General features: G+C 42.8%; 2 protein-coding genes across 5 annotated transcripts in view; both read right to left on the reverse strand.

Annotated features, from left to right (window-relative positions):
• VEGFD (vascular endothelial growth factor D) overlaps positions 1 to 14,006 on the reverse strand; it is a 38,095-nt gene extending 24,089 nt beyond the window's left edge. The window contains exon 1 of the mRNA XM_041741706.1: positions 13,219 to 14,006. Coding sequence (XP_041597640.1) covers positions 13,219 to 13,308 — 90 coding nt within the window. The 5' untranslated portion in view covers positions 13,309 to 14,006. The remainder of the gene's footprint in view (positions 1 to 13,218) is intronic.
• Positions 14,007 to 14,160: 154 nt separating this feature from the next.
• PIR (pirin) overlaps positions 14,161 to 26,251 on the reverse strand; it is a 105,936-nt gene continuing 93,845 nt past the window's right edge. For all 4 annotated transcript variants that reach the window (XM_041741711.1, XM_041741709.1, XM_041741707.1 and 1 more), the window contains exons 8-10: positions 23,172 to 23,254; positions 19,295 to 19,361; positions 14,161 to 14,477 (exon numbers count right to left, since the gene is read on the reverse strand). In XM_041741711.1, the coding sequence (XP_041597645.1) occupies positions 14,365 to 14,477; positions 19,295 to 19,361; positions 23,172 to 23,254 (263 nt within the window). In that variant the 3' untranslated portion in view covers positions 14,161 to 14,364. The remainder of the gene's footprint in view (positions 14,478 to 19,294; positions 19,362 to 23,171; positions 23,255 to 26,251) is intronic.

Below are 26,251 nucleotides of genomic sequence, written 5' to 3' on the forward strand. Positions count from 1 at the left end.
AATGGGACAAAGAGCAATGGGACCCAGGTTTGTGTGGTCTGTTTAAAGTTTTGTATAGAGTAGCGCTTCTCAAAGCTTAATGTGCCTACGAATCGCCTGGCCATCTTCTTAGAATCCAGATCCTGATGCAGGAGGTTTGGGGTGAACCTGGGATGCTTGAATTTCTAACAAGCTCCCAGATGATGGTGCTACTGTTGGCTGGCTGACCACACTTCGAGAAGTAAGGGCAGCAGCGATTCTCAGCCTTGGCTTCACCTTGAACCTCCTGGGGAAGAAGCTTCAAAGAAATGCTGATGCTTTGCGATGCCATCCCCAGAGGTTCACATGTTATGGCTCCCGCAGCTTTGCCATCGGGATTTATTTTTTTTAAAACTTCCCGAATGTTTGCTAGTCTTAGAGGAAGCTGGGTGGGAGATATATAGGAACTCTCTCTACTACTATCTTTGAAACTTTTCTGTAAATTTAAGACTACTTCAAAATAAAAAGTTTATTTAAAAAATCGTCCCAGGTGATTTCAGGGCACCGGCGTGGCTCAGTCGGATAAGCAGCCAACTCTTGATTTCAGTTCACATCATGATCTCGGGGTTGAGATCAAGCCCCACGATGGGCTCCATGCCCAGCGAGGAGTCTGCTTCTCTCTCCCTTTGCCCCTCCCCCTGCGCATGCCCTCTCTCTTTCAAATAAATAAATCTTAAAAAAAATCTTGGCAAGTAATTTTAATGAGAACCACTCATTTGGGGGATGGTGCATGCCGGTATATGTCCAAAGATCTTGGTTAGTGCCTAAGTTACGTACAAGTCCGTTCAGTAGGGAATACATGGCAGATGCATGCTGAGAAATAACCTTATTCTTTAAACCCTTTTGGGTTACACCTTGGATTCAAAATACTGTGTACGTATCTTGCTTTACTGGATTTCCAAAGCTTTTCTTAAGTCAGCCAATTGATTGATGGTGGATCAGTTCCCAACCTGTATGACTTTTTCAAGATTGAAGACCAACAATAACGTTTTCCAGGCAGAAGAGCATGAGGAGGTCAGCTGCCTTTCCTGAGACCATGCTAAATGACAGAATAAATTGCTTCTCAAATTTCCCAGGACTCAAAACAACCTATTTCTCAAAACCGAAATAAAACCAATAGGTAGTACTTCAACCTACTGGAATTCAACAGGGACGTGCAAAGTGCAATCCGTTCACAAGGCAGCCCACAAAGTATCTGAATGAAAATATAAATGAGGAGTATAAGCATGGATGCCTAGGGGGCAGGGACATGGCTTGGAGTACATGGTGGGGTTCAAATCCCAGCTCTGAACTCTCAGGTCTTCCGCAAGGAGTTTCGGAGTGGGGCCGCTGACCACTTTCCTCAAAGAGCCATGACGAGCTCTTCTTGGGCCATCCAGTCCCATGCTATTAGGAATCCTCCTGTTCCTAGATCTGAAAAAAAGACCAGCTTTGCAAAATTCCTCTCTGGACCCCTTGAGAGCAGTGAGTCTAAGCTTGGGATTCCAAACCTTTCAAAAACTATTGGTGTCATTGTATCAACCATGTTGGCAATATCTTCAGGAAGTTGGGTAATAAGAAGGTGGAGTGAATAGAATCTATATATTGGGAAAATCCAGAAGCTTCGGTGTGAGCTATGGAGGGAACACATTTCACACGACTTTCCCTCGATTTGCTTAGGGATTTACAAGCGTTGCCTGGGGACACAGTTTTATGACTTGCCCCTGGGGGTCGGGGGCATCGCAGCAGTCAGCAATTTCCCTTTGCAGTAGGTTTGCTGAGGTGGATCAGGTTGCAACAAATAATTCTGTGTTCCCTCCACCTCTTAAGAACTTCTGTTTTGCTGCAAGAGCATGACGTTTTAGGTCTTTGCCTCCCATGGCTCCCAAGTGAAAATAACACTCCCAGAAGGGAAGCTGGGCCTGACACCATAAGCCGTGGCTAACTGGAGAGGGAACCAGGTGGATTTGAACTGTTCGCGACTGGTTTTTAATGGTACAACACTCTGGAAAACTCTGTGTTGGCAGTGTCTGACAATGTTTGGCATATGTTCACCGTATGACCCAGCGGTCACACTCCTGGGAATTTGCCCTTGATAAAGGAGGACTTAGGTTCACCCCAAACCCTTTACACTGTTTACAATAGCTTTCCTCATAATAGTCCCCAAACTGGAAACAACCCATATGTCATTCAGAGGGTGAGTGGTTAAGCAAACTGCCCCGTCCATCCTGTGAAATACCACTCAGCAAGAACCCAGAATGATCTGGTGCACGCAGCAACCTGGGTGCATCTGCTGGGCATTGGCCATGGAAGAAGCCAATCTCAAAAGGTCACATGCTGTATGACTCCATTTAGGACACTCTCAAAAAAAAAAAAAAAAACAACAACGCAAATGATAGTGATGGAGAACAGATCAGAGGTTGCCAGAGCCTGGCGGGGAGGGTGTGACTTGGAAAGGAGACCATAAACGACTGTTTCTCTATCCTGATTCCAGCGGTGGCTACACAAATCTCTACGTGTGTTAGAATTCATGGGACTGCACGCCAAGAGGGAAAAGACATTAATGACTTTAAACAATAAAGTATGCTGGCTTGGCACCAAGACACTACTCCTTTTTAGCTCTTTGCCTGAAGGTCAATTATTCACCTTCCTTAAGGCTTGGTTTCCTTTTCTGGTTTTGTGGATGGCGATGCTAACAGTGCCCACCTCAGAGAGCTGATGTGATTACAGGAGGTCCTATGTAGGAAAGGGCCAGGCACACAGTAGGCGTCTAGTAAAGGTAATTCCCTTTCTTTCCCTTCTCGGGGTAGGGCATCCGGTCCTGCGCTGCGGTTTAGAGGTCTGTGTCATGCCCCCTTGGCTTCCCTTTAGTAACCAGAGGGGTGTCGGACAAGAGCAAGACAGGAAATTTCCATCACGGTAAATAAAAACTTTAAAAGAGAAAAACTTTTCCAGGGTAAATCAAGGACAAGCTTTTTCTTCTTCTTTTTTAACATTTCTTGGAAGTGTTTTCAGATGGCTGATTTTGAAGTAATCTGCTCTGGCTTTACATGTATCTTCATTGATGGATGAAGAAACAACCCACTTCTTAAACCTTTGTGTTCTGTTATTAGGGTCTGGCCTTCCCCAGAACACATGGTACCTAATGGAATGGGGTGCCCCAATGAAGGGCAGGGAGGAGAATGCAGGCTTACAAATAATTATTGCTGGGGCTGCTCAGAGGGAGCCCGAGGCCTGGTCCTGCTTCTCTGAAATCCAGGAACCTGGCCGTCTGGGGGCCTCATGCTCCCGGTGGCTCTTTTACTAATGTAGTTTTGTACTGTAATGCATATATATGAGAAACCTGGGATGTTGAATTAAACTTGACTAAGGAAAGGAACTGCAAACTCAGGGAAACTGTGTGTGTGTGTGCATGCGCTCACATGCACACAGACACATGCATGCATTTCCGTGTGTGTGCATAGTTGTCTGGGTTTTTTTTTTTAAGGCAATACTGGAGGACTATGATGCCTAAAACTTCCACATCTTCCAGTTTGAGGAATACTGTGGGTGATTTTCTAACCAGCCAAATGGGGAGATTTGGGGAGATGTCTATGCCCCTTTACATTTTTTAAGTCGAAATATTTTTTAAAATTTGTTTATTGAATTTAATTTAGTTAACATCCCCCTTTACATGTTTTATTTTGTTTTATTTTTTAAATAGGCTCCATGCTCAGCATGGAGCTTGAACTCATGACCCTGGGATCAAGATCTGAGCTGATATCAAGAGTCGGGACACTTGACCGACTGAGCCACCCAGGTAGCCTTCTCCTTTTATGCATTTTAAATCCATGCTCTGCTCCCATCAGACGTTATCTGTGCGTAGGAGATGTGGGGCAGATGAGTGTGGGATGGGCTTGAGTGGCAAGACCCAAGAGTGCTCTGAATAACCCCAAGAGTATATATTCCTGAGGTCTGTTACAGTTTCTTTGTCACTGATCTCAAAAGATCAAGGGCCCAATGTGTAAGGAAACAACTCAAAGCCTTCGTGGTAATTAGGTTATTGTAAAAAACAACTTCACAGCTGCCCCCCAAAAGGGAGAAATATCTTTCTAAGCCCTATTGATGTTGGGCCGTGTGACTTGCTTTGACCAGTGAGACATTACAAGGCATGATGCAGCGTACTGAAATGTACTCAGGAGTGCACACTTCTACATTTCCACCATCACAAGACTCTGCTCCTGTCCACTGATCCAAGGAGGATCAGAGACATGGGGGGCAGACCCACACTCAGCCTATGGCTTGAGCCTTGATCCTGACCCCCAGCTGGCCCACAGCAACATGAATGAGAATAGATTATTGGTGTTTGAAGCCACTGAAATTTGGACTGGTTTGTTACACAGCATTATTGTGACAACAGTTAACTGCTACAGCCCTGTTCCAGCCTAAGTGTAACACAATCCATTGGATGAGCAGAGGATCTTCATCTCACGTCCTTTGTCATGGCAGCCTTGTTCTATTGTTGGCAGTCAGCCCGGTGTGTCCCCTTCTTCCTTTCTTCCAAAGATGCAGTGGTCCCCTGTCAACACCCATGGCTCTCCTTCTCTTCCTCACCAATATCCTCCGCACCGTCTAAAATGCCCAGTGAGCCCCAGCGTTGCTGTGATGATGCAGTTACGAACCAAGCACACCATCGCAGAGGCTGCTTTTACTTTTTCATCCCACTCTGTTCTTTTTGGGGAATCTTGATTTAGGATGAATTCAGGGCATTCATTCGGTTAAAATTACACCCTTCCTAACTCTCTCCAGAATGGAACCATAAGCAGCAACAAAATATTTGCCATGGCAATAGTCCACAAATGTCATTCTCTCTCTCCAGAAACAATTCTAGCCAAACCAAGATTTCAGAAAAGCAATGCTTTTCTCTAACATGTGAGTGTTATAATTATTTAGGTAACAATGAACAACAACAACAACAAAGACTCATAAAAATTTACATTATAGGACTGCCTGGGTGGCTCAGTCAGTTAAGCGTCTGCCTTCGGCTCAGGTCATGATCCCAAGGTCCTGGGGTCGGGCCCCACATCGGGCTCCCTGCTCAGCGGGGAGTCTGCTTCTCCCTCTCCCTCTGCCTGCCGCTCCCCCTGCTAGTGCTTTGTCAAATAAATAAATAAAACCTTTTTTGAAAGTTACATTATTACTTAAAGTTCCAGGCATTAAAATTATCCTTCCCACAGGCCAAACTGAACTCCTCAGCTGCTGGTAAGACATGAAAATAACTAAGACATCTTTATTTTATAAAAATATCATTTCCACTCATGTGCCTGGCACATGTTAGACATTCCACAAATATTTACTGAACTGAACGTACAGCTGTCCTTTTTCCAGGGAAAAGGAGCCTACTCTTGAACAGCAGAAATAAACTTGAGTGTCTTCCTTCAGCAACTCTACTTCAGTATCCAACCATGGTTGTTTCCCATCTCAAAGATATGTTCAGAAACATGTAGAAGCAATCGAAGTTGTGTTAGTCATTTACATTGTTCACCAAATATTTCTAGCTTTCTATCTTCTGAGCACATGGAAGGATTGCACTTCCTGGCCCCTTGTGGTTACATGGAGCCATGGGTCAAGAGGCTGTGACCAGAAGTGACGTGTGTCACTTCCAGGCCAGAGCATTTAACTGCCAAGGAAAGACTCTTTGGGGCTTTCCTGCCCCCTGTCACAGTGATTAGGGACCATCAAGATGTGGATGCTCAGCCAGTTTCATACTGAACCAGAGCTGATCCTGAACTAACCAGGACAGTCCTTTGGTACAAGCAATAAATAAACCCGTTTAGAGTCACCACGATCTGGGGGTTGCTTGTTATTGTAGCATATTCTGGCCTATGCGGACTGACAAAGTATCAAACCAGAGTCCTTTGCCATCATCTCCCACATCCCCACAAATCACCAGATGAAAACACCGCACTTCTCAGGGATGCCAAAGATAAAGGAACTCACCCAGGCGTCCCTGTTTGATCCAGATCCGCCGTGTGGCCCAACGTTGCCCTGCCCGTCTCTCTGTGGGCACCTGGCTAGACTATGGGCAAGGGGACTCCCTTCCAGGATTCTTCGATATCGCGTCTGAACCCTCTCCTCCCCACAGGAGAACGCCACAGGGTGAGTACACTGCCTCAGCAAAAATGCTTCAGAATTTAAACAGCTGAAATCAGACAAGCCATGGGGAGAGGAGGTGTCGGAGGTTCTTCAATGCAGCAGTGTATAGCCTGGGTGTCTCAAAATCCTACAGGCCTTGTCGGTGCACACACACTTTTTTTTCTTTTTCTTTTTATTGGAATTTGATTTGCCAGCATAGAGCATAAAACCCAGTGCTCATCCCGTCAAGTGCCCACCTCAGTGCCTGTCACCCAGTCCCCCCGTCCTCCCGCCCACCTCCCCTACCACCTCCCCTTGTTCATTTCTCAGTTAGGAGTCTCTCCTGTTCTGTCTCCCTCACTGATATTTCCCACTCGTTTTCTCTCCTTTCCCCTTTATTCCTTCACTGTTTTTTATATTCCCCGAATGAATGAGACCATATAATGATTGTCCTTCTCCGATTGACTTACTTCACGCAGCATGATACCCTCCAGTTCCATCCACGTCGAAGCAAATGGTGGGTATTTGTCGTTTCTAATGGCTGAGGAATATTCCATTGTATCCATAGACCACAGCTCCTTTATCCATTCATCTGTCGATGGACACCGAGGCTCCTTCCACAGTGTGGCTATTGTGGACATTGCTGCTATAAACATTGGGGTGCAGGTGTCCTGCTGTTTCACTGCATCTGTTATCTTTGGGGTAAATCCCCAGCAGTGCAATTGCTGGGTCGTAGGGCAGATCTATTTTTAACTCTTTGAGGAACCTCCACACAGTTTTCCAGAGTGGCTGCACCAGTTCCCATTCCCACCAACAGTGCAGGAGGGTTCCCCGTTCTCCACATCCTCTCCAACATGTGTGGTTTCCTGCCTTGTTAATTTTCCCCATTCTGACTGGTGTGAGGTGGGATCTCATGGTGGTTTTGATTTCTATTTCACTGATGGCAAGTTATGCGGAGCATTTTCTCATGTGCTTGTTGGCCATGTCTATGTCTTCTTTGGAGAAATGTCTGTTCATGTCTTCTGCCCATTTCTTGACTGGATTATTTTTGGGGTGTTGAGTTTGAGAAGTTCTTTATAGATCTTGGATACTAGCCCTTTATCTGATAGGCCATCTGCAAATATCTTCTCCCATTCTGTAGGTTGTCTTTTAGTTTTGTTGACTGTTTCTTAAGTATCGATTCTCTTACAGGCTTTGTACCAGGTGACTGTGACAGTGAAGTCACAATGCAAGTTCCCACGTTCAGGGTCCCCCGTGCAAGAGCCCTTGGGCTGCGCCTCCTGCGCCCAAGCAAAGGAACTCCAGCTGGGGCCAGAGCAGCGGCGTGTGGCCAACGCCAAAGAGCATAAACAACTTTTTTTTTAAAAAAGCTTTATTTATTTGTTTGAGAGAGAGAGCACACAGAGGGAGAGGGTGAAACTGGCTGGATCCAGGGCTTGATCCTGACCCTGGGATCATGACCTGAGTCCAAGGCAGATGCTTCATGGACTGAGCCACCCAGGTGCCCTGGGCATAAGCAACATCTTAAAACAAAAAAACAAAGGAAGGGAGAGAGAGAGAGAGAGAGAGAGAGAGAGAGAGAGAGAGAGAGAGAGAGAGGAGAAATGTCCCTGTTCTTAAAAAGCTTTCCTTCTAGTGGAGGATGACAGAGCAATAAACTTACACACAAATTAAAAATGTCAGGTACTGAGAACATACAATGCGGAGGATAAAATCACATAATGACACAGATCAGGGTTGGCAAACTCTGACCTGTGGGCCAAATCCAGCCTACAGCCTATTTTACTATGGCCCGTGAGCTAAGAATTATTTTTTATGAATTTAAATGGTTGCAACAAATGAAAAGAAGATGAGGATCATTTCAAGATGCATGAAAATGATACACAATTCAAATTTCAGTGTCCATAGAGTTTTACTGGAACACAGCCACACCCCACGTGATCTGCCCTGGTTACTTCTCCAGCCTCAACAACCATGGCTCTGGCCCCCACTCTCCCTAATCCAGCTACACTGGCCCCCTGGCTGCTACCCAAACACCCAAGCCACCTCCTCGCCCTCCCCATGGCCAGGGCACAGTGGTTGTCTCTGCCCCCCTCGCTTCCTTCAGGGGTCTGCAAAAGTGAAATCAAATCAGAGGTCTCCCTGACCCATCACTCTGTTGCTTGATCTTCTCCATGGCGCTCTCCCTGGCAGGTTATAGATTTGCCATTGCCTGCCTCTCCCCACCACACTTGGAATGTAAGTTCTGTGAGAGTCAAAATGCTGTCTTCTTTCCTGTTGCATTTCCAGCACTGACCCCAGTGCCCAGACATAGTAGGTGCTCACCAATGAAGTGAATGAATCGTCGAACACGGTTCGATTCTAATGAGAGGCCAAGGAGATCCTTTACCAACTGGGACATCACGATCAGTCAAAGCTTTCATGATGCAGGGAGGTCTCAGCGTGTCTTTGTTTTATAATGTCCCGGTATTGTGGCAGAGGTTGTAAGAAGTGGTGGCAAGAGGGAGAAAACTGGACTTGCATAGAAGCCACCTAAGGAGAAAGATCTCATCTCCTCTCATCTCAATCATGTTCCTATGTATAGTTTCCCACCCTCTGCTAATCTCAAGTGGTAGGAAAGAGTTAAGTTTAGAAATGTGCTCAGAAACATTACTGTCATGTGTGTCTCTATTTCTCAAGGACCTCCAGCCAACTGCAGTAGTGATAAATGTGCCCGGGAGTTCCAGATCTTATTACATCAGGCTCTACATGGAAGCATTTGTATGTCCAAATACTATATTTTCATCCCATAAACGATTTTTTATAAGCTGCTCCCAAAAGGGGTTCCATAATGGAACTTGCTCAACATTTAGCATTACTGGTCTTTTTTTTCTCCCCCTAGAGCTCATAGGCGTCTACAGTAAAGGTTTATCCACAAGCCCAAATCAGGATTTTTAAATCAAAAAATAAGTCAAACAAGGAAGATGTAAGATACAGGGGTTCTACTGTATCCTGAATACCACTAATACGTAATGGCGATATAAAAGCTTCAACCACCAGTTAAAAGTGACTAACTAGGGCAGCCCGGGTGGCTCGGTGGTTTAGCACCGGCCTTCAGCCCAGGGCGTGATCCTTGGAGACCCGGGATCGAGTCCCACATCGGGCTCCTGCATGGAGCCTGTTTCTTTCTCCCTCTGCCTATATCTCTCATGAATAAATAAAATCTTTTTTTAAAAAAGTGACTAACTAGGGTCGAACAGATCTGTGTATAGAAGCATGTAATTCAACACACTTAGCTACGGGGTCATAAATGAAGAAATTAATGGAAAACATTGCAAATGTCTTTTGTGCCAAGGACTGTGCCTGAAAGAGAAGTGAACAAGGACTCATTGGGCCATGTGACTAGCAAAAGAGCCAATGGGCTTTCCTGTGCATGACTTGGAAGTGAAAAAGGGGAGGGGAATGCTTCCTGGAAATACGGAAGGCGCACTCAGTTCTTGTTACTCAATTCACTCTTTTTTTTTTTTTTTAATTTTTTTTTTACTCTTTTTTTTTTACTCAATTCACTCTTGAGACGACTTCAGGAGAAGGCCAGTGACACAAAGGCTATGAAGGCCATGGGACGTCTCATGAAAGTGAAGAGGTACCTTACATTCCAGTGGGTCTTGGTATCACATGCAGTTTGAATGACTCCAACAACCCAGCAACATTCGCCCACCAGTGAGGAAAGAGGCGGCTAAAAGGTAGTGTGGGGGAGAAGGAAACAAATTTTGCCAGAAGAGTTGGGAAAACCTACCAAAACCTGGGGTTATTCCTTCACCACTCTAGTGATATGTCTGCATCAGTGACTCTGAAAGATTTATGGGGGATGGTTTCATCGGAATGCTCAAGGAGATCCCAAGATTCCCAATGACAAAAATTGCTTACCAAATAAACCAGAAATAGTACCGGCCAGACAGTCAGTGCAAATGACTGGATGGTGAAGTTGTAGGTATTTATTACCAAATGCCCAGAATGTCTACACTAAGGTACTCAGGGATGTCACACACAGATGTGAACCTATGCAAGCTTCCTATAGTTGAGCAATGCACATCCTGTGCAATGACATAGGACTATCCCCAATGGTAGATGGTAGAAAAAACCCCATCTAGATGGTTAATCTGATTATATTAGGGAGCCAAGGACAGGCATTGGATTAACCCTATTTCTAGAAGAAAATGTGGTCTGCCTAGATTGGGAAACTTAGCAGCTAAACACCGTATACAGATCTGAGTTGAGAATTTCCAACAGAATTAGCTCACAAATCCCATGCACTGCTGACCCCAAACAGCTCTCCTAAATACAAGTGGCAAGACTAATGAAATTAGGATGCCTCCTACTCAAGTGACACCAAGTGCAATCATCTGGGGTATTGGTAGTTGTCTGCATGATTGTTGCAGAAAAAACATTCAGAGACTTGTATAATTATGGTAGAGGCAATGCTAGTCTAAGCTGGAGAAAAGGACAATGTTCAAGGACAGAAAGTGAGGACTGTAGAGGAAGGGGCAACCTAGAACACAGAACCCACACTGCCATCCACTTAGGAGCAGAGGGGGCTGGGAGACAGGAGAGGGGAGAGAACACACTCATGGACCTACTACTGAGGAGGACCCTGAAAATGTCCCATAAATGAAAGATTTTTATCCCAGACAGCAAAAAATTAATTCCTATCCTAGTGTTCATTACACCTCAAATAGGCTTCCATACTAAATTTTAATTTAAACAAGAATAACAGGGCAGCCCGGGTGGCTCAGCAGTTTAGCGCTGCCTTTGGCCCAGGGTGTGATCCTGGAGACCTGGGATCGAGTCCCATGTCAAGCTCCCTACATGGAGCCTGCTTCTCCCTCTGCCTGTGTCTCTGCCTCTCTCTCTCTCTCTCTCTCTCTCTGTTTCTCATGAATAATAAATAATTTTAAAAATCTAAAAAATAAAAATAAACAAGAAGAACATGAAGCAGCGATTTCTTCTTAGATTTTCTCTGAAGGGGGTAAAGGAAAAGTCTAATAACTAATAATGGTGCACCTCTCCATCCCTCATGCTACTCAGTCATGTCTAATGCCAAAACTTCTATTTACTTTGGCACACCCTTGTCTTCACACCAGAAACATTTAATTTAGCTGGGGGTTGGGTAGACATGAGCCCAGTATCTGTAGCTTCACTTTTTAAAGGAAACTCAGACATGTATGGAAAAAATCACTAATAGTATCACTAAGCTAATGTTGCATCTCCCATGTTTAAGGACACATCTCGTCACATGCAAATTCAAATGCTTTCTTCCACCGCCCCATGAAATAAGTTCATGCGTCATCAGTACATTTGAAACACGTAAAACCTCACTGCGCCCAGGACACCTAAAGAATTCTTGCTGTCTGAGCTCTTTAAAAGAGCTGAAGAACCTAAAACATTTTTTTTAAATCTTTATTTATCTATGATAGTCACAGATAGAGAGAGAGAGAGAGAGAGAGAGAGAGAGGCAGAGACATAGGCAAAGGGAGAAGCAAGCTCCATGCACCGGGAGCCCGACGTGGGATTCGATCCCGGGTCTCAAGGATCGCGCCCTGGGCCAAAGGCAGGCGCCAAACCGCTGCGCCACCCAGGGATCCCATCTAAAACATTTTTATTTCTTTCCAACAATTCAAAATCTCCTCTTGTACTGTCAAATACAGCAACGTTCAAAGTAAAATGGAAACTTTTTAAAATCCAGGCATAACGCTGGGGGTGGGGGGGAGGAGAGCTTCCATGAACCCAACACATCTAAAGGATTCCTGAGTTTTGTGGATTTCAAAAAAAAGCTGAACAGCATGAAAAGTCTTATTTGCTTCAAACAAGTCCAATTTTTCCCCCTGTCACGTAGGCTCAAAAGTGGATTCCTTTTTACCTACCATCTGGCATTGAGATGCAGCGTGCAGGCTGGTGGCAATGAGGTGGAGCTGAAAGGCTGTGAGCTCTCCTGAGTGCACCTGGAATTTGGAAAGCTAGGCTTGCTTGCTTTCTTTTCTTTCTTTCTTTCTTTCTTTCTTTCTTTCTTTCTTTCTTTCTTTTTTTTTGGGGGGGGGGAGAAGCTAGAAAGACCTTCTAGCTGTAGAAAGACTTAGTAGACTGCTAGACAAGGCGGCTCTCCCCCAGCACAGTGTTCAACCTTTCCAGACATACCGTGTGTCTATTCAGGTGCTGTTTGTCCATCTGCACTCCACGCAGGAGGAGAGTTAAGACTTTTTCACCCCAAGGACCAATTTTCTCCTGTTGGGGGCGGTATCGCCTCTGCTGAAAACACATGTCCTAACAACAGCTACAAAACCTCAAGGTCACTTTTGACAGTTCATGGCCAGAAATTCCTAAATTGATGATGATTTAGCACCGCTTCAGTCAAAACAATTAAATCCAAGCCATTTTCGAAATGAGAGCTGAAGAAAACAATACAATCTACAAAATACATGAAACTGGGGGAAATATTGCTCGGTCAGTAACATCCCAGTTCATTCTTTTGCATGACTCTCCACTCATCCGGCTCTGAGGCTTGCCCATAGAACCAGGGATTCAATTACTTGAATTTTACACGTTTCAGAAAGCAAAAGACCAAACAACTTCCAAGAAAACATTTTTCTAGGTGGTAGCAATAGGTATTTTAGAAAACCAGATAGGAACCATCTGTAGGAAGTACTGCAGTTTGCGATTTACAAAAGAAATTAAGTAAACTAATGTTTGCTGCTTTACAAACAACCTGGATAAATGGCCCACACAGTTATCCGTATCATAAAAACAAATCAGCTCTTGATTAGAAAATCACTGTGCCATCTGCATATGTAATTGAGGAGACACTTACCCATCTCATAAGTGCCCACAAGGCTCACTCATGTTCTGTAACATCTCCAAAAAAAAAAAAAAATAGCCAGCATTTTCAAATACACATGGCAAAAATCTTAGCCCAAGAACCAGAATACTCATTAACCAATGCAAGATATAGCCTGTTGACTACTAGGAGCATTCTGAATTTTTATATTGTCTGGGAAATGGTGGGGCAAAGAAAGAAAATCCTCTGTATAAGCCAATAAGAAAACTCTGCATCACATTAAAAATTAAGCCACCTACCTTCACTGGTCCATGCTCATAACTGGAGCTGTGCACCAACTGTAGATAAGACATCATGAAAACATTCACCACGGCCCACTGTCTGTACATTTTGAGTATTTTAATGTCCACCGATTACCAAGCAGTTGACATCAGGCAGCTAGAGAAAACTGTTTCAAAAGGCATTCTCCAGAAGGAAAGTTCGAAACCCCAAGACTTCACATGGAAAAAACCCAAATAATCAGTTGTGATCAAAATCCAATGAAATGACTTCAATTAGTCAAGGAACGTTTTTGCTCAATCTTATGCGGGGAGAGAGATGAAAAAAAATTAAATGCACTCATGCTCCAAAAATAATCAGGAGGTGGACATGACTTCCACTTGACACGAAAAAGCACTCTAAATTCATTTCATGTCCAGCAAATTGAAAAAAAAAATCTCTCCACCCTCTGCCCCAGGTTCTAGTTGCTTTGTAAGGAGGTGGTGTGGCCACCAATGTTTGCAGCCACAGAAGGCTGGAACCCAATTCTGGATTCAGACTTTTTTTACAACCCTCATGGAAGGTTGCGGAAGCATGTGTCTTAAATCTGACAGAGACTTTGGCAGAAAATGCAGGGAAGTCTTGGCTGTAATCCTGTCGCGTCCCTACCAATAGCAGGGCAGTTTTGAAAACTGACTCAAACCATCAGGACTGCTGTTATTTTAATGCAGATAACCTGTAACGTGAAACCCCAGCACACAGGCATGAATGTTGCATGGAAATCGCAATGCTCAGGAAGGGACCTCAGATGCTCACACATCGACTGCCATGGACACACAGAAAACAATCAAATATGCTTACAAAACTCACCCATGCGCAAAAATAACAAAACATTCATATACACAGAAAAGGGAAACATACACAAAATGATTTTTTTTAACAGAAGCTTAATAAACTTGGGTCTAAATGAAGAACACTTGATGTTTAAAGAAGCAACAATTAGGTTTATTTGCACGTACCAGGAAATATCTCATGTGCCTTGTTACAAATGCACGTTATCACATGTTATCACTTTAGTGTGGAATGCTTTGGAAGCACCGGCTCAGTCAGCTTTGGAAACTCAATTGCTGAATGGACGATGCCACAACTGGCAAAATTCTAAAAAGCATGAGATCTGTTCTTGTGCTCTAGTTTCCAATCTTTGATTTCCAGGTTTTGGCTCTTTCAAACCCATTTTTCGCATTTCTGAAATCAAGAATAGCCTGAGAAATCTCTTCATTGGTGTTCATCACAAATGGACCTAGGGCAGAAAGAGACATTCAGAAAGTTCTGGGTGGTGATATTTTCTTCTATCACAAGAAAGAAATGATATGTATTTCTGGAGTTCTTAATCTGAAACCAATCCAGGCATATCCGAGCAGTAAAAGGTTATTTACACAGCGTCCAATCCCTGAGGACTGTAACACAAGGATTGTGTATGATTAGAAAGACCATACTTCAGATAAACAAATCAGATAACAACTGCATCCCACTCATCCATTGCAAGTTGTCATCAGCAATGACAATCTCTTCATTCAAAACATTCTTGGGTTTGGTTCTATTACAACTATTTTTATAGTTGTTAGTTTTCTTCCTTTTTTTAGTTTAGGGGTAATTGACATATGACGTTATGTTGTATTTTCAGGTGGAGTTTCAGGTGGACAACATTACAATTCAATATTTGTTATGTATTATGAAATGATCACCACAGTAAGTTTGGTTTAACATCTGTCACGACACACAGAGAATTGTTTTTTTTTTTTTCTCTCGTTGTAGGAACTTGTAAGATTTCCTGTAGTTGTTAGTTTGATGGCATCAGCTGATGCCAAGAACTGGATTGATTTGATGCAAAAAATTGACTAATCTCATAGTTTTGGTGTCTATCCAGTATCCAAAACTGTGCACTTACATAAGGGGTTTAAGTTATTTTTGAAAATTAGTAGCAACTCATTGGCGATAAACAGGAGATAACAAAGATTTCAAGTCAAGAAACCATCACATTTTGGATTCTCTAAAGGTTGGCAAACGTTTTCCATAAAGGGCCAGATAGTATGTATTTTAGATTTTGTGGGTCAGTCTGTCTCCACTATTCAACTCTTCTGCTGAAGTGTAAAAGTAGACACAGATGATATGAAAGTGAAGAGGGATGGCTGTGTCCCAATAAAACTTTATTTACAAAAACATACAGTGGGCGGATTTGGCTCTCAGGTCACAGTGTGTTGGTGCCTTTGTCAAATTCCTGGGTTTGAATCCAAGTGTTGCTAAAAAGGAGGAATTGAGGATGGGGGCAGAGTGCTGAAAGGAGAAATTGAAGGGAGAAAGAATGAGGGGCTTGACATGTTGGAACAGGCCAGAGCCCTGTGGGTTTTGGATGTGGTCTATGGGACGAGGTTTGGGCATAACTCCGCAGGTGATCAAGAGTCACTGAAGGGTTAAATAGTAACATGATCTGATGTGCGGTTTTTAAAGACTTTGGCATCAGGGTAGAGAAGGTGTCTGGCCTGGGAGGCTAAGTTGATGGTAGAACTGTTAAGGGCAGATGAGATACCCGACACAGGAGGCTGTGGGTAGAACAAGGAGTTCAGCTCTGGATACTTTGACATGAAGGTACTGGAAGCAAGGGAACGGCTGGCTTCCTGGCAGAGGTGCTCAGCATATTGTTGGAAATGTGGATCCAGGGCTCATGAGAAGAACTGCAGCTGGAGATAGAGACTTGGGCTGTAACAGGTAGGAAAGAATGACAGAGCCCTCATATGCAAAATCAATCCAAGAGGGCACCTTGGAGAAGTCAACTTTTAAAGACCACGTAGATGAAAGGGAAATGGAACTCAGAAAATGAGAGCAGATCGTGGGCTAAGGACCAATTTCTTGCATGTCATAATAGCACAACAGTTTGGACTTGTGGAGCACCTCTCTCATCCCTCAATTATTTTTCTGTAAAAATGGTACATTTCTGAGCTTCCATGTTGACCCTTTTCTATAGTATTCTGCTGTGCTTCTCAACTTATAATGTGCACATGAATCACCCGGGAATTTTATTAAAATGCACATTCTTATTCAGGAGGTCTAGGGTGGAGTCTGAAACTCTGCATTTTTCACTATTCTTCCAATGATGCAGATACTGCTGGTCCAAGGACCACACTTTGAGAAACTAGGGAAGCATTGGAAGCCCCCCGAAAGCTGAGCTGCAGGAGCTGATCTCCTCAAATCCTTAAGAGGAAGAAGAAAACTAAAGCCAGAAAGCACAAAAGGAAAACAAAAACATGCTTTCTTGATTTAAAAAAATAATAAATGTAGAGGTATTACTGAAATACATTGTATTTGTCTCAAGATGTACAACATAATGATTTGATATTTGTACACATCGGTGAAATGATCACCAAAGTGAGTCTAGTTAAACATCCATCACGACACAAAGTTACAAGATTTTTTTCTTGTGATGAGAACTTTTTTTTGGGGGGGGGCGGTGCGAGAATCTGAAGCAGATTCCACATCTCATGCAGAGCCTGACACAGGGCTCGATCTTACAACCCTGAGATCATGACCTGAGCCGAAACCAAGAGTCAGATGCTTAACCTATAAAACCACCCAGGTGCCCCAGTCTTGTGATGAGACCTTTTAAGATCTATTCCCTTAGCAACTCTCAAATATGCACGATAGTATTATAAACCGCAGTTGCCATGCTGTACATTACATCCCCCAGAAAGTGTATGTTTTTTAACTGATCAACTATAAAGGTTATAAATAAGAAAACTATTTTATAGTTATCAACAATCTCATAAATACCCTTTCAAACTACGGTTCTCATCTTTTCTCTTCTAAAACCTTTACACTCCCCTCCCAAGTAATAAAAATGGTGTGTGTTCAATCTCTCGTTATGTAGAACCCTGGTATAGTGGAGAGCACAAAACATGGGGTCAGAAGACTAGGGTTCGAATCCCAGCTCCACTACTAATCATCACTTCCCATCAGAGAAGCCACAGGGCAGAGTGAGGGTCAACCCAACACGGTGAGAAGCAGAAGGGCAGGGTGGTTGGAAATCAGACAGCCTGATTGTGAATCCAGATATGTGGCATTGGGACAAGCCAATGAACCTCTGTATCTCCACTTCCCTATCTGTAAAATGGGGATGAGAGGACCAAACTCATAAGGTTATCCTGAAGATTAAATGAATTAATATATGGAAAGCACTTTGACCCATCGTAGTAAATGATAAATACTACCCAAGTCTCTGTTAAATAAATAAATAAAATATATTTATTTCATTTTCCTCATTTATTAAAAGGGACATGACTACGCTGACGCTAAGGACATTTCCTATTCCAGCATTCTGTGACATTCCATGCTTAATTTGTGGACACATAATTAAGGACACTCCCTGATAAGAAAAACAAGGTCCTTAGCGAGTTCATTAAATTGGTACTGGTTTCCCAACACTCAAGAGATGGTTGTGGCTGTCTTTAAACATGCACAGATAAAAATATATATATATATTTCTGGGGTTTAAAAGGTTAAATACACACACACACACACACACACACACACACACACACACACAGTAAACCAAACAAAATGCTTCACCTCACATTAACTGAGATGTCAAGGAACTTACTTATCTTGTCAGGTTAACGTGAGTTTGGGTGTACAGGCTTCTGCAGTGTTCCTGAGATCCAAGCCCCTTTGAGAGGATTCCCTGACCCGGATGCAGGGTGGCCTCGAGCAGATCCACCCCTTTGGTCTGTCACCTAATTTAGTCAGACTCCTGTTTCTCATCACTGGTGCAGAGGATATTATTAAACTCAAAAGACTTAAATCCCATACATCCTTTTCCCACCTAAATTGTAGCCGCTATTAATAAAGATTATGACCTGTCTTCTTCCAGAAGAACAAACTAATTCAGTGCACTTCAATCAAGATAAAAGGAAACAAGAACCACTCGCCTTTGGAATGGAAGTTGGAGTGTATGTGAAATGGAGGTCAACTACTATTGGCTAGGTGAAGTATAATTTAATGTTTTCTCTTGAAGTTATTAATAGAACAAAAAAGAATATTTTAAAAAATCATCAGTGTTCTTTAAATGTACAATCAACTGGAGTTTTTTCCTGAAATCATTATGTATACCTAGGAATTGATGCAAGGCAAGGTAATATGATGGGATTTTAAGGCATGCTGGATTTCATGATTTGATAGGTAGACACATGCTTTATAGGCATTTATCTAAATAAGTTGGCAAAAAAATTCTTTTTTTTTTATTTATGATAGTCATACAGAGAGAGAGAGAGAGAGGCAGAGACACAGGCAGAGGGAGAAGCAGGCTCCATGCACCGGGAGCCCGACGTGGGACTCGATCCCGGGTCTCCAGGATCGCGCCCTGGGCCAAAGGCAGGCGCTAAACCACTGCGCCACCCAGGGATCCCCAAAAAAATTTCTTAATAAAAATAAATAGTAAGATGGATTCTAGGTGCTTTTAGATGTTCCTCATTTAATAAAACAACATTATGAAGAAGTCAAGACAAAGTGAAGTGATGGTATTTTTTCCAGAAGTTTCCGCCTCCAATTAAAGTCCTATTTCTACTATGCCACAGTTCCCTCTATTCACATTGATTTTTTAAACAAATAAAGAGTGACTCAAATATTTTAGAAACTTCCAAAGAAATGGTCTTAAAAGGTTCCTATTTTTCACTAAAAATACAATGGACTACAAACAGTATTGAAATCACTGCTGTTTTTAGTAAAGATAAAGACAATATTTGAGCAGCAGGCCATAAAACTTTTCTGTAAGTTCAAGTTCCCTATGATACAATGTAAAACACTACTTTGGTTTCCCCACAGTTCTAAGCTCAACATCCTACACATGATGGGTACTCAAGAACTGTTTCTTTAAAAGAGAGAATGAATATAGAAATAAATGCCATGTATGTATTTTCCTCTGACGATGGAGGAATGAAACAAAATCCTCGAATTTGTAGATTAAGAGGACAAATATCCAGCTATTCTTCCCAAATAATACTATGTACGTACACTACTTTCAAAGAAAAAGAAAATCAACCAGGAAAACTGCCATCATTTGGGGCTTACCGTGTTGGACAACTGGTTCTCTTAATGGCTCCCCAGCAATTAGCACGAAGTGGCTTCTCTCAGGATCCTAAAGTCAAGGAAGAAAACATCAAACAATAAACATGCTTATCCTTTTTTAAAGATTTTATCTATTTATTTGAGACAGTGTGTGAGCATGAGTTGGTGGGGAGGAGCAGAGGGAGAGGGAGAGAAGCAGACTCCCTGCTGAGCAGGGAACCTGACATGGAGCTCGATCCCAGGACCTTGGGACCATGACTTGAGCCAAAGGCAAGATGCTTAACCGACTGTGCCACCCAGGTGCCCTAAATATGCTTATCTCTGAATGTCAGATTAGGAATAATTTGAAGCTGACATGCTGGCCAAATGGACAATGTTCCTAATTCTGAATATAAATTCCAGAAATATTTTCTGTGTTAACACTCAATACAGAAACATTTATTCCTAAAGATGATTGGTCTTCTCAATCAGGACTCAAGAATAAACCCAGACCACCAAAAACATTAACCTTCTCAGATAAAGAAGAAGAATGCAAATTAAGATTTTCTTTAACTGGAAACATCTTTGAGACAAACCATGTGCTTTCCTTATTATGGGGTTTATAATCTCCCATTAACAGTTTTTAAAAGGGAAGATTATCTATACAAATCCAAAAGTAAGATTTTATTACTTTTGACATTTCTTACTATTAATGTAAAATATACTCCAGAAATGTTACACTAAGTGGGACCTTATGAAAAGTGCCAAGTGACATCTGCTCAGCTAAATTTCTCTCCAAAAGGGTCCCATTATATTAAAGTCTCTAAAAGCTTTTCTTTAGAATTAAGATTAGATTTTTCTCCAAAACGGAAAGAAGTATTAATTACAATGTCTGGTGCTGGTGTGGATGCAGGGAAAGAACATGTTTATAGATCATTTGGGAGATTTTAGGTTGAGAAAGGAATCCTTTCTGAGAACACTTTGACAATAAGACTCCAAACTCCCACCATCACTGATGTCCTGTGACCCGGCAATGCCAGGGAAAGCAGCCTAAGAACCCCCACCACACTTGTGAGAAAGAGTAACCACTGTAAGCCACTAGAGTTTAGGGTGATTTATTAACCACTAATAGAGAACTGAAGATTATGTAATTCTTTGGATATCTCTCTTAGGTCTATCTAATTTAGAATAAAATAATAAGTAAAGCAGTAATGATTAGGCACTTTAAAACAAAGCCTTTAAAAATTGTTTAAAACTGGGATCCCTGGGTGGCGCAGCGGTTTGGCGCCTGCCTTTGGCCCAGGGCGTGATCCTGGAGACCCGGGATCGAGTCCCACGTTGGGCTCCCGGTGCATGGAGCCTGCTTCTCCCTCTGCCTGTGTCTCTGCCTCTCTCTCTCTCTCTCTGTGTGTGTGTGACTATCATAAATGAATAAAAATTAAAAAAAATAAATAAAAATTGTTTAAAACTTTACACTATTCTAATAATATAGCATATTTCTTTTTAAAAATCTTTTTCTTTTTAAAAGATTCATTATTTGAGAAAGAGAGAAAGTGCATGCGCACACACATGCAGAAGGAGGGACAGAGGGCAAGGGAGAGAGAAAATCTCAAGCAGGCTCCCCGCTGAGTGCAGAACCCGACGTTGAGCTTGATCCCATGACCCTGAGATCACAACCTGAGCTGAAATCAAGAGCTGAATGCTTAACCCACTGAGCCACCCAGGTGCCTCTAATACAGCAAATTTCTAAATATGTGGTAAAATATTATATTATACATATTATATTTATGTTTCTAATACAAAGCTCATTAATTAGAAATCGTTATAATGTTACTAGGATCTCAGTACATGCTTTTTAGGGTTTGATGAAAAGACCTCATACAAAGGTAGCAGGGGCCCACTTACTGCTTCATGTTTAATCCCCAACTGAAGATCATGATCTTTTTTTCTAGCTGTAGAAACTGTTACATGACCCGAACCTTAGAGCCTAAAGTATGAATCCTCACTAGGTAACACGTATCTGACACGACTCTCTGTTAAATTAGGTGTTTAGATCAGCGAACTTTCTAGCTACCATTATTGGGCACCTATTACGTACTAAACCCAGGATTAGCAAACTTGTGCTTGTAAAGAGAATAAGTACCTTGGGCTTTGTGGGTCACGTATAGTCTCTGCTGCAAAGGCTCAACTCTACCGTCGTGGTGTGAAAGCATCCACCGACAAACCGACAGGAATGGCTATGGCTGTGCTCCGACAAAACTTTATTTACAAAACCAGGTTTTGAATTTGGCTTATTGGACAGAACTTACTGAGCCCTGTGCTAGGCCTGGAGCAGACTCTTGACATACGTAATGTCACATATCCCCTCCAACAACCCCATGCACGCAGCATCGTTACCTCGATTTTGCAGACAAAGAAACAGAATCTTGGAGAGGCTGAGAAACGTATCCAAAATCACACAGCTAACAAGTGGCAAGGTCAAGATTCACAGTTCCACAATCTCTTTTCCGTTATAATCTACGGGGACTTCCTGCTATCCGTGGACGTAAGCACGACACACCCATTTAAATGCCAATTTTCTAAAATAATATTTTTCATAGAAATCTTTCTAATGCTGGCTCTGGCTGTGCTCACACACAGAGATAATAACAGAAGAACACACAGCAGAATGGTGCCTCTGGAGCCAGTGAACTGACCTTTAAGCCAACTCTTTGCTCCCCTTGCTGCCTCCTGCCTCTCTGGCTCCCCTCAGCCCTTCCTGGTGGTTCATTCCAGCTTCCAAATCCTTATCATTTGCAATGTGCCCTCTGCCAGATTACAGGAAGAACTGAGGTGTCAAGTTAAATCGGATAATGTTACAAACACATCTGCTATCAGTAGGTTCTGCTCTCTGTGTGGCTTCCATGCCTCGTTCCCGCCTTGGGTTGGCACATTTCTGTAGGTCAAAAAGTGGCAGTTTCAAACAGTTCAACCTAATAAGAGAGGGCACAGGCCCCGAGATCTGCATTTTCTCTGGTGCTCATGAGGATTTTCTTCTATTTACTTCAGAGTTCACGGCAGTGCTATGGGTGACTGAAGCGGCAGGAGGTGAGCTGCCAGGAAAGTGGGCTAAGATGCAGTAATTCTTCAAATCCACTACATTCTATAACACCAGGGGCAGAGTGCCACAAAGCAGCCAGACTGCCTCTCCACCAGCCACCTGCACGCTGACATAGTTTTCATCCCTACTTTTCAAAATTCATCTGGTCAGGAGTCTTATGTACAGTTGTCTCTTCAATCCTCTTTAGTAGAACAACACAGAACCATTAGATGGGCTTAGCAGGCTCACAAAAGAGTGAGAGAATCACCCAAGGGAATGAAAGAGACCCAGGGAAGAAACCTGGCAATCTGGGCATAGAAGCTGCCAAGACTCCTAAAATATCACAAACTCTACCTAAGGAGCAGGGATTCAACACAAAAGGGACTACAAAATGCATCATATGCTCCTCCCAGTTGGAAAATGGGGCTGACTTGCAAAGGGCTCTATGTGAGTAAGCACGGAGATCTATATTTATACTGCCAGAGGGCTGATCTATTTTTGTTTAGACTAAAAATAAAATAAATCAAGTGTATAAAGGAAGAAAATTAAGAGACAAGGAACTCATGTTGCCTCCAGATTCAGATTTCTAGGGGTAAACAGTAGAGGCTTCAGGTGAGTCCTGAAGATGAGCAATGGGTATAGATAAAACTTGAAAATAAACCAAGAGAAATAACGGAGGTTAATGAAAGATGATAAACTTGTGGCAGAGTTTCTTTGCCTAAGGAAGAGAGACAGTTCTCCAGCTACACAGGAGATTTAGGCATTTACCTGTAAACTAGTAGAAGTGTAATTTAAGAAAATTACCCCATTTTTAATACTTACCTTGTTCTCCACCTGGACACTGTCACCTTCCCCCAGCACTGCTGTGTGATGAGGTTCTATTTTTTGTTGCGCATCGTCAGGCCCTACAAAAAAGATGACCCATGAAATTGAATGTGCTTTATTGTACATTTATCACGTGGCTACAAATGCAGTTAACTACATAACACCATAATGTTCATTTCAACCTCAGAAATCAGAGACTTAGGAATCTCCTTAAATCTCTTGGTTGATTATATTTGCAAGTATTAAAGTCTGAAACTGACTGGTTTCCCATGTGGAAAAAACCAGGGAGGTGAATTCTGCATCAAGTTTCCACTTACATTTTGGATGGCAGGCCTAACAGTTCAATTATTAAACATAGTCTTCGGTATTACATGCTAACAAGAATGCTTCCTTGTGCAAATTATACACATCTCATAAGAGCTAAGCGTACTTAGGAAAATCAGTAAACGCCATCATTAATTCAGGTCAACAAGTATTTATTGAGCACCGATGAGTGCCTAGTACTATGAGAAAATCCAAAGTGCAAAGCAGATTCCTTTTTTTTACTTACATAGGCTCCACACTCAACATGGGGCTCAAACTCATGACCCTGAGGAGCAAGAGTTACAAGATCTATTGACTGAGCCAGCCAGGTACTCCACAGATTCCTCTTACACAAATAACCTAAATCTCATTGGGAAAAGCTAAATATATTTTCATAAAAGGATCAGAGAGTAATTCCTTTGAAAAATAAGTAAGTGGGATAGCTATTGAACTATGACCAAGGGTCTGTGCTAAATGCTGTGTGTACTAGGGGAGGGGCGGTGTCTTCAGGATGGCTACGTTTCTATCCCTTCTATGATGAGGCTGACAGATGAAATACAAATGAAATTGTGTCTTAATGCAACAATAAAATAATGAGCAAAGCTCAATGAGAGAATAGGGCTGTAGGGGCTTATTCAGGTCTAGGGGCCCTAAGGATTTGTTGTGGAAGAGTTGACTTGAACAGAGCTCTGCAGGATTACAGAAACCTACACCAGGTAAAGCTAGGAGGAAGGGCATTCTAGACAAGACAGCAGCCTGTGCAAAGATAAGGTGCTGGGGATGTGCAGGGCATCTCTAGAGGAAGGGTGACCCTTCCACCACTGCTGCGACATTCCTCTGTGAAGAATGATGGAAATGTAGACTGGCTTCAGATCAAGAAAAGATTTGAAGGCCAGGCTTATCTGTATAAAGTGGAGGGCCTTTGTGGAGAGAGTGGGGTGTGAAATGGTCAGCCCCATGTCTTGGAGACATAACTCTGGGACCAGAGCATAGAACAGACTGGAGGGGCAAGAATGAAGTTAGGATGACCTATTAGGGGTTTATTCTAATAGTCTAAGTGAAAATGAATTACAGTCTGAACTGAGCGAGTGGGATGGATTTTAGAGGTGGGGTTAAGAATCAAAAGGACTTGGTAAGAGGCCGGAGAGAGGAGTCTAACAGGATCCTCACTAGGAACAGAATAATAGAGTGACCTGAAAATGACAGCAGTGGTTCTGCATGAGGGTAGGGAATGGAGAAGCCACAGTGGGGTAGAAGAGCCATAGGAGGCTGGAAAGAGGAGGTGGGATTTGGGCTGGGTCGTTCAGTTGGGTAAAAAACCAAGACATGTGAATGGACAACAGAGAGAAGATTCCAAGTAGGGAGAGAAGCCCATAGAAATGTCTAAGAGTGATACACCTTCACAACGTTTTGGGATAAAATATGGGCATTGACCTGACATGTTAAAGCTAAAGCTGAATGATCAATTAGGGGGTGCTTATCCAAATGAAAACAATAACTTGAGGAATAATTATGTCAACAGAAACATAACTTGTGAGTCTTGTAAATATTGGAGTCCAGACGCAGCTATTTTTTTTCCTAAAGAAATCCTCCCTTTTGGGGCACTTGATGGCATGAGCACTGGGTGTTATGCTATATGTTGGCAAATTGAACTCCAATAAAATGAAATTTAAAAAAAAATCCTCCCTTTTGCCCCCACTTCGTGGAGATAACCTGTGTGAAGCAACAAGGTTCATTTTGATGCCCACGAGTGTGAAAAAGGATTCTAACCAAGCAGGAGTTCTTAACCTGGCGTCAGTGCAGCCCCAGGACCCATGGATAGAACTCCGAGCAATCACTGGATGGCAGATAAATTACATCTTTATTTTCACTAACACCTAACTGAAATGTGGCCTTTCCTTCGGTCACGAATGTAGCCAATGACCACTGTGGCATTAGCTGGACCAATGACTCTGTCTCCAGTAGAAATCACAGATATTTTCATGTCATAGTAGTGCTGCAGCAATCTCAAAACACAGCTTCTGGGAATCACTACCTAGAATTTAAAGAAGAGCTGCTGCTCACTGGTGTTCTTACAAATGCCATCAAAAAAAGCACATTTGTAACTACACCATCAACTTCTCCTTTAACATTTTAGTGACTTCATTGAATTAAAACCACCACCACAACACCGTTCAGATGTTGGAGACTTGGCAAAGGACAAAAAGGGTCCAGGGCACAAAAAAAGATTAAGAACCTCTGTCCCAGAAGCAATGGTGTGCTAGTCAATGTTGGAAACTGGTTTTCAAGGAGGAGCGGGAGAACGACCCCGATGTGTGGTGCGTGCTAATTTCCACGGTGCAAGTGCTCCCACTGTGGTCATTTCCAAGCTGCCAGTGTGAGGTCAGGGAAGAGGTGCATGATCGGCTCCCCAGGGGGAGCAACAGCTGGCCCAGCACACCACTAAAAGTTCTTTCTCTATGGAAGATTTAGGTCAACAGATGCCATTGAAAGTAAGTGACAGAATGCCATGGATGGTCTACTCACGCATGGATTTGGCAATAAAACAGAGGCCAGGGAGTCTAAGAATAATCTCATTTGGAACTGGGCAATATCTTGAACTGTGATATGAAGAAGCATTTTTTAAAAGATTTTTATTTATTTATTCAGGAGACACAGAGAAGAAGGCAGAGGGAGAAGCAGGCTCCCCTGGGGAGCCCGATGCGGGCCTCGATCCCAGGACTCCGGGATCGTGACCTGAGCCGAAGGCAGATGCTCAACTGCTGAGCCACCCA

The sequence above is a fragment of the Vulpes lagopus genome, chromosome X, assembly GCF_018345385.1.
Source record: "Vulpes lagopus strain Blue_001 chromosome X, ASM1834538v1, whole genome shotgun sequence".
Taxonomy (NCBI): domain Eukaryota; kingdom Metazoa; phylum Chordata; class Mammalia; order Carnivora; family Canidae; genus Vulpes; species Vulpes lagopus.